The 16,931-nt window shown below is 51.5% G+C and overlaps 4 protein-coding genes and 2 pseudogenes across 4 annotated transcripts; 3 read left to right on the plus strand and 3 right to left on the minus strand.

The window, feature by feature from the left end:
- Nucleotides 1–921: 921 nt before the first annotated feature.
- SAPIO_CDS3605 (Uncharacterized protein) lies at nt 922–3,189 on the plus strand (the record flags this gene model as incomplete). The annotated part of the gene is made up of 4 exons (XM_016786364.1): nt 922–1,194; nt 1,292–1,365; nt 1,480–2,464; nt 2,542–3,189. 4 exons carry the CDS (start codon nt 922–924, stop codon nt 3,187–3,189), a joined length of 1,980 nt encoding a protein of 659 aa, XP_016644370.1.
- A 712-nt stretch (nt 3,190–3,901) lies between these two features.
- Nucleotides 3,902–4,621, plus strand: SAPIO_CDS3606 (annotated as a pseudogene; the record flags this gene model as incomplete).
- Nucleotides 4,622–5,743: 1,122 nt separating this feature from the next.
- SAPIO_CDS3607 (Serine/threonine-protein kinase cot-1) lies at nt 5,744–7,957 on the minus strand (the record flags this gene model as incomplete). Its single annotated transcript, XM_016786365.1, has 4 exons — nt 5,744–6,047; nt 6,121–6,597; nt 6,681–7,181; nt 7,335–7,957. The coding sequence occupies 4 exons, from the start codon at nt 7,955–7,957 to the stop codon at nt 5,744–5,746; spliced, it is 1,905 nt and encodes a 634-aa protein (XP_016644371.1).
- A 2,728-nt stretch (nt 7,958–10,685) lies between these two features.
- On the plus strand, nt 10,686–12,218 carry SAPIO_CDS3608 (Mitochondrial import inner membrane translocase subunit tim-54; the record flags this gene model as incomplete). Its single annotated transcript, XM_016786366.1, has 2 exons — nt 10,686–10,715; nt 10,773–12,218. The coding sequence occupies 2 exons, from the start codon at nt 10,686–10,688 to the stop codon at nt 12,216–12,218; spliced, it is 1,476 nt and encodes a 491-aa protein (XP_016644372.1).
- Nucleotides 12,219–12,462: 244 nt separating this feature from the next.
- On the minus strand, nt 12,463–13,261 carry SAPIO_CDS3609 (Uncharacterized protein; the record flags this gene model as incomplete). The annotated part of the gene is made up of 2 exons (XM_016786367.1): nt 12,463–12,932; nt 13,039–13,261. The coding sequence occupies 2 exons, from the start codon at nt 13,259–13,261 to the stop codon at nt 12,463–12,465; spliced, it is 693 nt and encodes a 230-aa protein (XP_016644373.1).
- A 2,507-nt stretch (nt 13,262–15,768) lies between these two features.
- Nucleotides 15,769–16,758, minus strand: SAPIO_CDS3610 (annotated as a pseudogene; the record flags this gene model as incomplete).
- Nucleotides 16,759–16,931: the final 173 nt, after the last annotated feature.

Raw genomic sequence — 16,931 nt, forward strand, 5'->3', positions numbered from 1 at the left:
GCTGTAAGAAATTTGATTTGCCCTCCTTCCCTGTTTGGGGGCAGGTGGGGGTACACATTTCAGTTGGCATTTGGACTTGTCCGGTCGCCCCTCCGCGATGTTAGACAGCCCAAATCGTACTTGATCTGCCCTCTCGCTGATCTGTTCCCAGTACACCAGTTAAGGTCGTTGTATGCCGAAAAGCATCATACTTTATGTACCATTAAGCCGATGGATCAATTGTTTTCAATATTTTGAGGCCGTCAAATCAAATCAATCAATTGACCCAACTTCATGAGTTCAATGTTGTGAGCAACACCGCTTCAGGGCTCGATCGGGCACCGCTGAGGCCCATCGCCAATTTCGTCTCATCCCTGGCTGAGGACCACGATCCATGTCAATGCGAGCCGACAATTGAGGCCCCCGATGGTTGGAATCTTATGGTCAGGCGGCCAATCCTACCAACCAACCCCGAGACCAGGGGTGGCTGAGCCTAAGTTGCAAGCTTATGGAGTAATATTCCGGGGTAATATCGTCGCCGTGTCACCAGTGGTCACTATGGACAGGGCTCTGTTGTCTCTTTGAACGTCTGCCAGAGAATAATTTGATCAATTCAATGTCGACATTTATATCCACTCTTGTTTCCATCCGTTTTCCTGTCAACGCCTCTCGTCGAATTCCGCTTTCTTACCTCCCGCATTCCCACGCATCAGTATTCATACATTAATTCCTATCACTGTCATTTTGTTAACAGCTTGCCTTGTTTCGCGTTTTTCGTCGGTGCGCTGATCTGGAGTATGGTATTTCCTGCGATCCTCACCCTCTTCCTGTTCCAGACAAGGTGAAGGGACTAAAAAGAGAGACGGTTCCTGTACAAAATAATGTCTAGCTCTGTTGGTTCTTGAGAGGAAATCTGGTCTGTAGGCCGAGGACACGCTCGAGATGACCGACTACGTTGGGATTGGAGGCTCAGACCTCTTTTCCTTCGACAACAAGGTTGCGCTTGATAGCCATATTTTGTATGACAACGAAGCTCGGTCCAAGATCGAGTACGACGAGTATGTGGTATACAAGCGGCAATACGACATGCTATTAGGACACTCTGCAGAGGAGCATCGTCAGAATCATGTTGCCCACAAGATCAGCCACGACGACAAGGAGGGCGCTGATATGTTACACGGCGCCTTTCGAGAAGGCAAACTCGTCGACCGCAGTGTATGTAAGAATCCTACCCGTCCTCGAATTGCCTTGCCATGTCACCATCTGCCACGCCTCGTTGATCCCAGGGGCTAACTCTAATTCACTTCTGCAGGGAAGGTTCGTTCGTCTTGGGGCCGATGATGTTTCCTACAATCCGGAGCTTCTTGAAGGCCGAGTTCGTCGCGTGTAAGTGACTCTAGGCCATGCATCTCATGTTGAACCGGACCACCCCAAAACTTTCGTATATTCATACACGGCTCTAGTTAACGACGACACTAGTATCTGCTACCGTCTCGTCAGGTCCCCGGATGGTAGCCAGGATGGTCTCTCTCTGAGTCGCACTGACTTCGAGGTCCTGAAGCTTCATCCAGCTACCCTTCAGTATTCTCGCCGGACCACTACCGAGTCTCGCTTCTGGTCCAAAGACCGGTCTCTCTTGAGTGTTTTACTGTCCTTTTCGTTGAACGCCAAAACCCCGTATGATTTCCTCTCCATGACTTACGATGTCAACACTCGGTGTTCGACTATCCTCGTACGCCAGTCCTACCACCCTAGGCGGCATCGTTTGGAAAGTCTAGACGAGTACGACCACCGCATGGAAGCCTGCAAAGCGCACTGGGCTCACCCCTTCGTGACACCAGTTGTGCTGCTTCAAGTTCACTTCCTCCGCACCGAAGAAGCAGTTGGGGTGAACAACCACAACGTGACCGACCTCGAGACCCGGGTATCGAACATTGCCGGCTTCGAAGCAACGGCCGCCACTGAAAAGAGTTCCTCATGGAAGCGGCGTTGGGGGAAGTTGAGCAAAGATCGACCCCAGGACGAAATCGTCGACGGTGCGGACGACGAGGCGCAGACCGCCGGTGTCATGAGCATGACAAACCTTATGAAGAGCGCCCATGGGGTGTTGAAAGAGTGCATTCAATTGCTCGATGCCATTCGGTGGACCGAGCGTGCCGTCAAAACTTTGATCATGGCGGGGGATGAGTTGGAAGAGCGGATGTCCACGGGACAAATTATTCGACCGGGATCTTTAGCTCCCAGGAGCGTTCACCCAAACGAGGACCAGGACCAGCCGCCCCGAAGCCCCAACCCAAACGACGACCCGAGGAGAGCTGATTCTATGCCGCATCTTTTCCTTCCCCATCACACATCCCCCGACGATCCCTTGGGCAGTCATTGGCATGAAATCCGGCAATACCTCGAAGGGCTATTGAGAATCTGTATGAGTCTGGAGACAGAAAGGCGCATGTCGGAGGCCAGATGCCGGGCGCAGATTGATATAGTAAGTCAAGGCTTTTATACTTACGCACTTGCGAGATATTATAATGAAGGATCGCTAACTTGGAGATCTATCTATAGATATACAGTAAAATGGCCCAGGAAGACAACGTTCTAAACGCTCGCATGGCCGTTGCCTCGTCACGGGATAGCTCGTCAATGAAAGCCCTTGCCGTCATAACTGCAATCTTCCTCCCCGGCGAGTTTCTTGGGACCCTCTTCGGCATGTCCATGTTCGACTGGATGCCCGAGAAGGATGATGCGCCCAGCCCGGATGGTGCACCACCGACCATCGAAGACGACGACGTTATTAGTCGAAGATTTTACATATATTGGCTCATCGCCATCCCGCTAACTCTCTTTATCCTCACAGCATGGCGCGGCTGGTGGGTTACCGAGGACCGCTTCTTCCGCAGGCACCTCTCAAAGGAGCTCAGCGAGGAGAGATACTGGACCGTCGACGGTAAGCCGCGCGTGCTCGAAAATTCCTTCATACATGACTTTTTTCGGTTATCCGCCCGCTTCGACGAGAGAATACCGAAGCCGAAGAACAACGGAAAGCAAAAGGAGTTAAAAGTCTTGGATGCCGAGGCTGGGATAGTGCCTCCTTCTTCTCAGGTCGATTTCGGGAGTCCACCCAAGGACGGGGAGTCTTTGCGGCAGAAGAGGTCGCTATTCGTTAGGAGGGAGAGTTATCTGTTACACCGCCGACCTTCGCAGCCGGCGTAATGTTGAGTCGTGGATGCCTAGTTGACACACTTGCTTTGCGAGTCTTGGTTTTACTTATACTTTATGATTAACGGGCTTTTTGGCTTTCTTGCTTCAGCCAAGCGCTCTATCAGCATTCATAAAGAGCGACTATCTTGTGGATTGCATTACTTTCGCACTCATATCTATATTCGTTTCAGCCTAGTACAACATAGATACTTACGATAATACCATTGAGTACGCAATCATTCTTGGTCATATTAATGAAATCTCACCCTCAAGCCCATGTATTTGTGAGCCCGTGTCGTTGAGTAAGCGCCCTGGCGGACCATCTAGGTTCTCGGCTCTACTTAGTCATAACCTTAAATAGAGATCAATGATAAATGGATATTCTAGGGTTTGGATATTCTCTTCCCATCAAGTAAAAGCCAGGCGGATGATAAAAGTTGAGGAGATGTGGTGCTAGTGATATGTTTGGCATGTGTTAGTGGGCGGGTAATTCTCGGAAGTTTGTTCCTACGGTGTTAGCTCCAAATACTTGAATGGGCAAGACCACTGGTCACTACAAATCTTAAATCATCACAACTTCACCTCGAAACCATCGCCCTCTGCTCAAAACCATCTCAAATTTAACGCCGACAGCCATAAAAACTCCACTGTGGTACACATACAAGCCTCCTAACCGACCAAAGACTACAACCCGGAGACCAGAAATAAAAACAGAAAAAAAAAAATGGACTACCAAAACCGCGCCGGCTCCAAATTCGGCGGCGGCGGCGTCGCCTCCCGCAGCGCCACCAACGCCGACCGACGCGAACGCCTCCGCAAAATCGCCCTCGAGACCATCAACATCGAAAAAGACCCCTACTTCTTCAAGAACCACGTCGGCTCCTTCGAGTGCCGCCTCTGCCTGACGGTACACCAGAACGACGGGTCGTACCTGGCGCACACGCAGGGAAAGAAGCACCAGACCAACCTGGCGAGACGAGCGGCGCGGGAGCAGAAGGAGGGGAGGGGCCAGAACATCGATCCGGCGACGGGGTTGCCCGTGGGCGTTGTGGCGGGGATGACGGCGAGGAAGAACCTTGTAAAGATTGGACGGCCGGGGTATAAGGTTATGAAGTTGAGGGATCCGGTGACGAGGCAGGAGGGACTACTGTTCCAGCTGCAGTATCCGGATGTTACGCCTGAGGTGACGCCGCAGTGGCAGGTTATGAATGCATTTACGCAGCGCGTGGAGGAGCCGGATAAGAACTTTCAGTATTTGCTCGTGGCGGCGGAGCCGTACGAGACTGTGGGGTTTAAGATCCCCGCGAGGGAGTTGGATAAGAGGGAGGAGAAGCAGTTCTGCTTTTGGGATGTCGATGCGAAGGAGTATTGGGTGCAGATTATGTTTATGACGGAGCGCGAGGAGAGGTTTAATGCTGCGCCTGGATTGACGGCCAGGAGGTGATCGGGCAAGGGGAAATACTATGGGGGCTTTGACTTACATTGTTTGAATCGGAAAGCAAAGGGCGTTTAGGAGATTTGGAACTTGGCATTACGGGAAAAGAATTAGTCGGGGATGTTGAAGACAGCCTTGGAATGTATGGACAGGCACATAACCTCATCTGGTGGCGCCCTCAACGATGATGCGAAGGATGTGATACCCACGCTGCTAGAATGCTAGGAAAGACAGGATAATAAACCCAAGCGCCAAAAGGCTTCGAGATACCTCCATGGACAGTCGTCAATGAGATGCGACGGGCGAGTCTGTATTGCTTTCAAATAAACTACCATCCTAAGTGATAGACTGGACGTCCATCCATCACCATACTTGTCGCCCATCTTATTTTCACCTAGTGTCACCGCATGCAAGCCTAACAAGGATCATGTTCAACATAAATGCATCCATCATCTGATAGCCATCGCTCATTATGCTATGTACTTCCTCGCACTTCTCCGCTAACCGAGCTCCACAACATTCCTCTCTTTTAAATGCCGCCTCTCGCCAAAGGCCAGGTTTCCCATCATCGCCTAGGCTTCTCCTCCACTTTTGGCAGTGAATATCACACTCATCAGCGTACACGAACATCGCCTGGCACGCCACAGTTCTCTATCACCATCACATCCTCAGCTTCGATCCAACATCAACCATGGATTCCGTCGCCTGCAGACAAGCATCCCATCCGATACGAACAACTCTCAAGACACGTGAAACTGGAAGGGAAGCAAAATGAGAAGAGAAAAGAAGAGACATTATTCGAGAAAAACTAGCTTCTTGAAACCCAACAGGCAAGACTGTGAATGCTAACAGTTATGGACGAGAACTGGATATATAAGTTGCACCAACATCACTTTAAGCTAGTGCCAAAAAAAATCTGAAGACAAGAGGAAAATGGGATGAATAGGAAAAGGTAAAGCTTGTGCGACAGGAATGCAGGTTCAAGAGAAGACCCTTAAGACTGAGGCCTGGGATAGCTACTTTTTCGCCCATCAAGAGCCATAACACGCAACACTGCAAGACCAAGCTCAAAGAGCCCGGGGTGATTCGAGATAACAAGGGTGGAAAACAGTTCTGCACAACACCCGTGCATCATCTAAAGTTGGTATCGAATCGCTTGAAGGTGTAACCGATAAAGGGCAAGCTCATTTCCGGAGCCTCCTCGACAGCCGTCCGGCCCTGCTGGATGGCCTGCGCCTTTAATAGAGTCGCGTTGTCGGTCTGGTCGATTTCGTCGGTAGGGAAGTATGTAGTGTCGATGTTGGAGGTGAGTCGCGGTTCGAATGGTGCGCGGATACGGCGAAGGCTCTCGAATTCAACACCACGGAAGAAGGAATGGTTCTTGATCTCATGAGCTCCTCCTCGTCCGAGTCGGTTTTCACTGTTGCAGATGAGACTAAGAAGAGGAAAAGAAGATAATGTTAGCGATTAGACTCTCATAAATGTTACTGATAGGACCCGAAACTCACTTTCTGATCAAGCTGGAAGATTCGTCGCTCAGATGGATATCATCAGGGAAGTACAGAGTCTGTCTCCAGTTGACAATCTTCCTATAAGTGTCGTGATGGTCCTCGGCGCAGAATGGGGGCCAGCCAACTAAGCATTCAAACATGATGGTTCCCAGACTCCACCAATCGCAGTCGAATGAATAGCCGTGGCCGGTGAAGATCTCAGGAGCGATGTAGTCGGGAGTACCGACTGTAGAGTAGGCCATCAGGCGACGAGACCGCCTCCAGTCGTTGATCTGCGAACGGTTGCTAACTGTAAGGTTGATCTGATCGATCGCGACGGAGTTACGGTCACCTCGCGGCCGCGTAGATCGGCCCTGGAGAAGCTGCTGATAGTAGGTATTGTCATGCAACCTGTGGAAACCGGTGGAGAGGCCAAAGTCGGTGAGCTTGACGTGACCGCCACGGTCAAGGAGAATGTTGTCGGGCTTGATATCACTAAGGGGATAATAGAATTAGCCACGACGAAGTGATTGGTGCGTGGGGGTCCAAGATTTATCGGCGTAAGTAGGTAGTCTTACCGATGAATGAAGCCAAGCTTGTGGACGGCCTCGATTGCAAGGACAATCTCAGCAATGTAGAACCGAGTAATGTCCTCGGAGAAGATTTCGTACTTGATAAGCATAGTCATCAAGTCTCCACCAGGGAGGAACTCCATGAGCATGTATAGGAAGTAGGCGTCCTGGAAGGTGGTGTAGAGTTTTACGACCCAGGGGCTGTCCGATTCGGCCAAGATGTCTCGCTCGGATCGCACGTGGGCAAGTTGGTCCTTCTTAAACATCTCAGTCTTGATCAGGGACTTCATGGCGTAAACCTTGCCATCGGCCTTCTTCTGGACGAGCTTGACTTCACCGAACGCTCCCTTGCCGATAATCTTGATGGTGTTGTAGTTTTCGGGCTTATCCTTAGTTCTTAGAAAGCGCAGGTATTGACCTTCTTTCCGGCCGTGAGTCGCCCAGAGTTGCTCGCGTCGTGAAGGGGGCTGGTTGGGATCCTGAAGTTTCTGTTCAAGCTCGCTCTGCCTGCACGAATATTGAAGAGAGCAAGTTAGTTTAACACATTTGGCAAAGGCAGGCGTCTGTTGGGCTGCGAGGCACGAAAGGGGATGGCGCAACTACGCAGGGGCCGGTTGTCCTCGTTGGACAGGAGGGAGTTGTTGCCATGATCCAACTCACCTTTGATTCCTCTCCCTCGCACGCTTGACGCTGTCCCTGAAGAAATCGGCAGCCAGCTGAGAGCATCGCTTCTGGTTGTTGTTTGCATTAGGACCGTACTTGTCCGGGTTGCGTTCCGGGGCGATCTGGAACTCGTTGGCGGGGGCGGGGTTCTGAGACGGCATCGGAGGGGCATTCATGTAGCCTCCATAGGCAGGCTGGCTGGGGGCACCAGCAGTCCGGGGACGTTGAGACCCGGCAGCAGCGCCATACGGGTTGGATCGGGCACCGCCTAGCTGAGAGAATTGCTGGGCAAGGCCGGTGTTAGGGTCGTTTGTGCCAGGGGTACCAGAGCGTTGTTGGTAGGCAGGATTCTGTGCAGAGGCATAGGCGGGAAGGGCCTGCTGGCCTTGATATTGCTGTTGATATTGGCTTTGGACGAAATAGTCCTGCTGGCTGTAGCCCGAGTAGCCTTGCTGAGGGGGATGCAATCCCCCCGCCTGCTGGGCTGGCTGCTGCGACGAGAAGACAGGCTGGGGGAAGGTGGATGGGGTCGTGGGGTATGTTCGGTCGGGAGCTGCCAATCGCTCGTTATTGTTCCCAAAATTGAGAAAAAGACGGTTGTTGTTAGTATTCCCGTCCATTTTGACTCGAGGGTCTAGCCGTCCCGATTCTGCTGCGTTGGGCTGATGGGATTGTCTCTGTTATCGTGAGAGGGCGGAGGGGGGGAAACAGCACGAGGATTTCGAGGGGCTCGGGCTTTTAGAGGGACGAGCCTGGAACCTATGCCCGAAGCCTCTCCTATAGAAGTAGTCGAAGGTGGTGTTGTGCGGGTCGTTCAAGGCACAGGGGGTTTCCACTTCAAAGGGGGAGGGGGTTAGATAGGAGGAGTGAAGGAGCACTCGGTTCTCCTGCCAGCTCCGTACAAATGCCAAGTCTTGACAGGATGCGAGTAATTAATTTTCCAGAATTATCGCAACTCTGGAAGGGAGCACGTAAATAGCTTCGAGTATACTTTGGGCTGAACCTGACTGTCGAGATTTCTCCCCAGGGTTGATAATAACGAGTTCAGGTTGTGAAAAATCGGTGCTAAATTGATTGGTATTGGTGCTGTGTTTGGAGCTAAATTTGACGTATCGGTTGTACCTTGTAGTGGACCAGAGTGGAAGATAGTGTAGGTAGGCTCAGGGGGCGGTGATGTTGATGTTGGCTGCTAGCAGCCTAGCAACCAGTAAGGAGCCGGCTAGTTTTGATCCAAAAGAATAGAAGATCAATGTGTTGCTAAAAGCGATCGGGGTTTCTTCAATGTTGTCTTGGACGGATGGATCGTTCTGTTTTCTGAGGGAAGAAGAAACTGTTCGTACAGGGCAGGAGGGAACTTCGGAGATTCTACCCCTTCTCTCAAGGAAATTAGGGGAATAACCTCGAGCTCAAGTCTAACGGGAACAAGGGTCCTCGAGGCTTTTTGACTCCGGAAGGGTCTGTGATTAAGACAGGGTGAGTGTGTGTTGTGTGTGTGAGCCAAGGAGGAGGAGGAGGGGGAAAATGCTACATCAATTAACAATGTACTTCGTGCAAGGATCCATGTACTTCGACTGTGGTGCACTTTTACCTTCTCCATTTCCCCCTTTTGGGGAGCTGTTTCCTCCAGAGCGGAACCTTAGTGGTCAGATCGGGCCAGCCTTGGTCCAGGACTCCAGATCCGTCGATTGATCCAAGCCTGCCCAAGTCGTTGCCAGGCAGGTTGCCAACTCCCTGACGCCGGTATCCACTATTGTGGAATTGTGGGAAGACTCGAGTAACACTCCGTGCTCCAACTGATCGGCTTCTCTACTTCGTACAAGTATCTCTCCGTGCACGAGGCAATGAGACAACGCCAACGAGACGGCGAGACAGAGGAATGGGTCGTGGACCACGTAAGGAGGGGATTGGGTCCGATGAAGGACAAGAGCACCACTTAGAACTCAAGAATGCGCAGTTGATCAAGCCAGTCGATGGTCCTTCTATTACCTCATCACCAATCGCCCGCGCCCTCAACGGCTTGCCATAACATTTATACACAATCAACGGCCCATCAAGAGCCCAATTATATTACCGGCCCGAAATCAGAACACTCCATTCGACATCTCCCTTGAGTTCCCGGTCACCAGCGTCTAGGAACCGCCTGTGTTAGGAACTGATATTTAGGAACCGAACTGGGGGAGCAGCAACAGCCAGGCCACCCGGCGATTTTCAAATTCCCAAATGTTGCTGTCCATTTTCGTCTGACGCCCTAATTCCTAACGATTCCTAACAACTCCTAACACACATTGAGGTGCGGTGCACGAGCTCCCCATACTTACCTATACGGCCCTTCCCTGTGCAGATCGAAACACGCTGTGGCTGGTCACATCACGGCCTTTTCACTCGTCAATTGACCTGAGCACCATGACTCTGCTAGGCTTTGCGAAGTAACAGACCAACAAATGATCTCTTCTTGCCCCAGAAATGGCCACTCTACAGGGCCGTTCTAGCCTAAATTCACCGCGCCGTCAACGCCGCCATTTCCAGGTCTTCCGGGCGGTCAGCAGCGTTCTCCAGCATTGGAAAGGGTGCATGCATAGAAACGGGATGGAAGCTAATCTGGAAGCAACCGTTGAGGATCCACGACTTGGGGCGGAGCGCCCAACCACGCGAATGGGATCGATAGCCGACAGCTGTTGTTCAATGTTGCATCCGAACCTCGTGCTCTTGCTGCTTCTGGCATACCGCCACATGGGCTCTTGCCTGTCAACCCAGCGAAGCGAAAACGAATAAAGTGGAAATTCGCCAATACACCGTAGAGTCCAGACACAACCGGCTACTGCAGTCAGTGTTGCATACGGCCTTGGGTTCGAATGAGCACGACGCATGGCACAGCGGCATCCGATAGTTCACCCGTGGCGGTGTGCTTTACCACCTGCCAATACCACCCGTCGTCAGAATTGATATTGTTTGGTTTCAGGTCAAGGATTTGCAACACTAAATCACGAGCTTGGGTGATCCGAAATCAAAGTGGATCGGCCCTCGTCATGCTCGTTGCGATAATCACCTCTCCACACAGTGCCAGATGGAGAACTTTCGGCACCAGCTGGCAACTTTGGCTCTTAGCTGTCAGCAAGTGTAGCTGATAAGAACCGATAAAGGAAAATACGGACCAGAGAGAAAATTATTCGCGTTAGCCCATCCAACCTTGGTAAAAAGCTCGATTCCATCTTGACGAAAGATCGTCGACCACTCTGGGTCTCCCTCGAAACTTGAATATCCTTAGCTACATCGCAAGTGCACCATCGTCCGGCTTTACGAGCCCCTGCAGTTTCCATTCAGTTCCTCGCCGAGTGAACTTCCTCCGGAATGGCTGACCCGAAGCCGCCCGCCGAACCCGTAAGACAATCAATACTCGGTTTCCTATTTCCCTCGATCCTCACTAACAAAATCCAGGCGGCCGCGGCCGGCGCTGCAGCACCTTCGGCGACCGCCTCCGCCTCCGCGACGTCGGGCGCATCTTCTGCCGCAGCCAAGGCTGCGAAACCGGCTGGCAACCCTGCCCTCCGAATGCTCGGCCTCCCCATGCTCCCCAAGAAGCTACCATCGCGCAACTGGATGATATTTTGGGCCATCACTACGAGTCTGTCCGCCGCCATCATCTACGACAAGCGAGAGAAGAAGCGCGCTACCGCAAAGTGGGCGCGTGCCGTATCCCACCTCGCGCAAGAGCCTCTCAAGAATCCCAACGAGTTGCCCCGCAAGATCACTGTATTCCTCGAGAGCCCACCTGGCGACGGCTTGCGCGTAGCGCAAGATCACTTTATCGAATACGTCAAGCCCATTCTCCATGCTTCGGGCATCGACTGGGAGTTTGTCCAGGGAAGACAGCAAGGAGACGTGAGAGCCGCTGTGGCTGAGAAGATACGGCGGCAGAGGAAGGCACACGAGAGGCCGGAAGAGGACATTCTTCCTACGAATGACAAGGCCATATTGGAGTCCAGGGAGAGGAGTGGCATTCCCGAATACGACGGCATTAAGGGTGACCTTGTTGTCGGGAGGCATACCTGGAAGGAGTACATTAGGGGGTTGCACGAGGGCTGGCTAGGCCCTCTTGATCCCCCTGCACTTCCAGAGGCTCCTAGTGCCCCCGAGCCTGTTCAGCCTCCACCAGTGGAAGTCCTAACTCAGGAACCCAAGGAGGAGAGCAAGACCGACGGCGGCGCAGAGGCGAAGAAGGAGGAGCCCGAGAAGAAGGAAGAAGAGAAGAAAGAAGAGGATAAGAAGCCGAAGCGGCCGCCTCAACCTCCCCCGTACAACACGACAGCAGACTATGAGTCTTCGAGCATTCCTCTCCGCATCCCCCACGAGTTCAACCCCTCAGCGCCGATCGAGTTCCCCCATGTTCTTGGTTTCTCGAATACCCTGACCCGATTCAAGTGGTTCCTTAACCGCCGCAAGCTGGCAGACAATATCGGCCGAGAAGTGGCCGCCGTATGTTTCGCCGTTTCACGCGACTGGCCCGAGGATGCTTCGGGAGAGTACCCTCAGGTACACGCCCTAGAGCAGGAGGAGCGTAACTGGGTCAAGAGTGTCTGGAAGGACGATCCCGAGGAGAAGAAGGACGACAAGAAGAACGAAGAGACCAAGTCTGAGCCTCAACGCCCCAAGGAGAAGATTTGGCCGACTGCTATCGTGACGGATCCCCGTATCATGTCGCGTATGAGGAGGTTCGAGCTCCTACCCGAGGACGAGGCGAGATCGAAGGACGTCGTCGTTCCCGAAGAAGAGATTGAGGGCTGGATTAAGGGGAGTTTCCGTCAGCTCTTCCGATGGGGCGCTTCGCAATGGCAGGGAAAACACTTCACTCCCAACGTTGGGGACATTAGCAATGAGGAGTAGAGTGTGTCTGGGGTTAGAAGGAGGCTTTGGGTTATTTGCATACACGCTTCCGCTATTCCGCAGTGTAACTATATCAGGCAGGAAAAAGATGTGAGGGAAAAACACGGGCTTGCATGGATTGGACAGCCTGTATATGTACCAATAGATTCCACCCCCTCGTGTAATACGGAGTTTTCGACGGGGTTGCATATAGACTTAGACGTGGCTGTCCATGATAGAGAATCGAACTCCTATTCTAATTTCATCATTCATCGTCATCGTCATCAGACCCATAATCTACAAGTCCGCCAAGCTTTGGCTTCGCTGGAGCACTCGGCACCGCCTTCTTCGCCTCTTCCTCCGTCTTGCGTTTATCCCCGACCACCGGTGCCTTGGGCCCTTCCCTAATCTCCTTCGCCTTGACCACTTCCTCTGATCCGCTAACCCTCCTCCTAACACCCTTAACAAGGCTATCCTTCTCCTTCGCCCTCTTCCTCTTCCTACCCACCTCCCAATCTTCCCCGATCTCTATCGCATCCTCCTCTTCCTCCTTAGAACCACTCTTCTGAGCCTCCCGAAAGACCTTCAACCCTTCTTCAGTCTCCCTCCTAAGCCTTTCCTCTTCCGCCCTCTTCGACGCGCGCACCTCGTCCAAAAAGTCAATCTCGTCATCGTCCAGCGCCCGAAATTGGTTCCGTATCTTTGTCTTTTCCTCAAAAGCAGCTTGTTTGGCGGCTACAATGTTTCCCCTGTCAATATAAACCCCATCCAACCCCTTTCAGAAAATAAAAAAAGAACGCAAGTAAAAGGGAAAAAAGAGAGGGAGAAAAGAAACTCGTACCTTTATTTGCTTGTAATATATCATACAAACTCTTTTGCTCCCCGGCCTCTTCCTGCCTCCTCACCTCTTCCCTCCGCTTCCTCTGTTCCTCAACTTCCTTCTGCACCGCTTCCCACTCGGCGGTGTTTTTCCCAACGGGCCGCTCGTTGTCTGCCGGAGCGGCTTCGATGCGCTCGCCGCTTGATGGATCAATGGCTCCGCCAGAGATGAAACGGGACGACATTTTGATCCCCCCTTTGGTTCCAGAATAATAAGGGCTTGTGTGATGTTAATCGCCTGTTTTTCTCTTCTTTTTCTTCTCTTACGTATTACTTTTTCCTTAGAGTGTTGCGCGATCCTGCCGGACGAGTGAAAGCCTCTCTGAACTTTGGGCCGTTATCAATTTCCCCAGCGGAATTCTGAGAAGATGACGGGAGAAGAGTAAAATTAAGGCTGGGGATTCCCCTAGGGGTGAATAACCAACTATATTAAGAAGGCCAAGTTGTAGCAGGGCGGTGCGTCGGCCAAGTTTTGGGATTCACGCTCCTAAGTTGAAGTGGATGTTGTAGGTGAGTGGTACAAGGCTGAGTTTGGTGGCCATAAAATGTGAGGCGTCAACTGGTGCGATGTGGCAAGGCTACTTTAACAGAAGCTCGCCCACAGTCCCAAGATTCAGTTTTTAAGGAGAAACAGATTCACACCTCAACATCCAGCATTTATTTACGCCAATTGTCTCGCATGGGAAAGCTCTTATCCTGCTTTTATCTAATTTTCAAACTTCACAAATACAGACTTCTAAAACCTATGACCATAAACCATCAACAACCAATTTTCCGAAGGAAAAGGGCTGCCTCTAATATTCATAGTGTTCTTCTCAGGATCCCCCAGAGCATCAGTAGTGATGCGAAGGGATCCTCTTGCTATTGTGATATACCTCCTGCCAGCCCATTTGCGGACCTAGTATCAACACCCTTCCAGTCCCAAGACAATGTCCCCCAGATGAACATGGTATAATAAGGCCACCCCCCTCCTTGCTGGAATACAGGATCAAGATGTCCACCAGAGAAACAAGAAATAAAGCGCAAACGACCCGGACCACAAACCGGCCCTTGAAATTCCATGGAGGGGAAAAGAAACTAGGTTGTAGATGAAGTTGTAAAAAGCAGAAAAGAAAATCCCGTTATTAAAACCCCGAACCATCCTAGTCCCAGGAAAAACAATAAAGTCCATTCTACGCGATGAAAAGCCACTCTAAACCACATCTTCATGAGAAAGAATGCCCATATGACGTCGCACAGCATGGTCTGCTTCGACTCCGAAGGGCTTCACCGTAGCAACGACCCATCGATATCATCGAAGACACACCGCGAGCAGGTTGTACGTGCCGGTGGGCCAAATGGAGAAGGTTAACGGGAACAAAAAAAAATCGAAAAAAAAAGAGAAAAAAAAAAAAAAAAAAAAAAAAAAAAGAAAAAAAGTGAACATCAAGCGAACATGAGACTTAAACCAGTCGAGTGAAAAATGAAAACCCTATTTTTCCTACCCAATGCAAAATGCATTGGAGCCGCCCCGTAATCCCCGTTTTCCCAGTAACAAATGATCAATGTAGAAGAAGGATGTAGAACAGCGAGCAAATGAAGCACCCAATGAAAATCCTGGGTTCGAAAACTGATTTCAGCGCCAATTTTTGTACCAGTCAACGTCGTGAAAATAAACTTTTGATGTCCGGGAGCTCCAAATAATAGATACGTGGGTGCAGATTACCAATTCCCCACGAGCTGTGTCGGATTCGTATTGCCGAATGCGACGATGAACGTGCCGGAGCGGTGAATGCGAACGAGTACCGGCGAAGGTGCCAATGAGGCGTCATTATAAACCGTAACCTGTATCGCCGAGGTACAAAGGAAATGGACAGCGAACGAACGTGGCACTTTTGCATCCCAACTCCAAGATCGTCTCTAACAAACGTGCCACATGAATTGTGCGGGGCCAAGTCTATCCTCGCAAATGGTGGGAAATCGCGCTCGTCGGGCTAGAACAAGAACTCTTGCTGGAGGATCGGAACGTAGACCTCGACAGCAATAATGAGAAGATAACTCCAGTCTCGAAGAAAAGAAAATAATAATGGAATAATGTCATAAAAGCCAGGGAAACACCAGGGGAAATATTAAAAAAAAGCCAGAAAATCCGCAGTCTATCGAGGACACCGAGTCCAGTGCAATGATTTCGTGAACCAGGAACCGAGGGAAGCGCCGAATAATGGAATGACAACCGTATACCATAAAGGAAATAATAGGAAACCAGATGAAAATATTGAAATGTCGTGTCATCAATTTTGAGTTTGAAAACATCGGTTCTGTGCGTGACGGCGGGTGGCTCTGATCACCGGGAGATGGCGGATGGTTAGGCCACCGGTGGACAAGACGAAGCTCATCCGGAAGGGGCAACGAAACAAGGGTTGACAACCATCTCGTGAGTATTCCATTGTAATCGAGCCGGAAGCGCCGTCGCCCACAATTGGCCGAAAGTGTGGGTATCTGACTATGCAAAAATGTATATCGTGCCGGGTATGCCAGGTGAAAAACAATGTAGTGAAATGAGACGAGAAAAAAAAAAAATAAAAGGAGCCAATATAATGTAAACATGAAATGGCCAGGCTGAAAGTATTCATGCCCGGCTCGCCAAAAGAAAGTAGTTCATAAACTCGGAAATTTTTTTTCGCGGAAGAAAGGCGTCGATCGTCGAAGTTGTTCAACCCATGACTGGCTGACCGTAACCATGGGGGACGTAGTAAGGCTGCTTCACCATGGGAACGGGGCAATGGGAGCAGTTGCACTCCGCAATTGCCTGGTCCCAATACGGGTAGTGACCGTGTCCATGGTGACGCGGATAGTAGTGGTGGTGACTAGGGGTCTGGTGGTACGCGTTGTACTGCATGGCCGCCTGGGCAAACCAATCCTGATAGTGGCTGTTGGCCGAGGTGGCAGATGAAGCATAATCAGGAGTAGAGTATCCAGAGTCCGGAGGCGTGATAGGAGCTTGAGGCCCAGGCCTGTACTGAGAATGGACCCACATGGACTCCTGGCTGTGATAGACCTGTCTCTGGGCCATGTCCTTGGTGTAGCGAGACATATCAACCGAGCCAAGTACAGCAGGCCGAGTCGAAGCGTAGGGAGGCGATGGGATATCGTTCGGACGAATGAAAGTTGTCTGGATAGGGCTGAGAGTGGCAAGGCGCTGGCTGGTTGCATGGGCAGCCTGGCGCTTCTTCGTGGCGAGCCACGTCTTCCAGTTCTCAAGCCAGGCCTGGTAATCGTTGCTCTTGTCCAGATTGACGTAGAGTTGCCAGTGACAAGCAGCAAGCCACTCGGTCTCCAGAGCGTTCAACTCGGAAACAGCGATGCCACTAACCTCAGACCAAGACCGATTCTGGAACGTGTTATCGTCGAGGAATTTGCTGCCCAGCAGCAACGAAACCGTGAGCAGTCGCCAAACCTGGCCCTCGCTAGCCTTGAACGGGCCGTGAGCCTTGCAGGTATTGATGCGCTTTGCAAGGTAATTCAACCCGAGCAGGATCGTCGTGCTGGGGAGACGCGTCGAGGTGAGGATTTGCGTGACGAACTTCCTGAAGGCCGACGAAACTGCAGTATCGGGAGACACCACTCGCATGGACATCTCCGCCACGTATTCCGCCATGGCGTCGACCTCGTAGTCGAGGACAGCACACACACCGCCGGGCATGATGACGGCAGCTTGTGGTGGTATTGACGAGTGATTTGGAAGTAGACAACTTGAGACAGACGTCGCTTAGGCACCTGGAAGGGGCACTTTGCTAAGTGGACGGGCCACAAAAGACTTCAGTGGTTTCCAAGGCCACGGCCGACAATCGCGGTGGGAGGGTGAGAGAATTTAGT

The sequence above is a fragment of the Scedosporium apiospermum genome (assembly GCF_000732125.1).
Source record: "Scedosporium apiospermum strain IHEM 14462 chromosome Unknown SEQ_SAPIO_0088, whole genome shotgun sequence".
Taxonomy (NCBI): Eukaryota; Fungi; Ascomycota; class Sordariomycetes; order Microascales; family Microascaceae; genus Scedosporium; species Scedosporium apiospermum.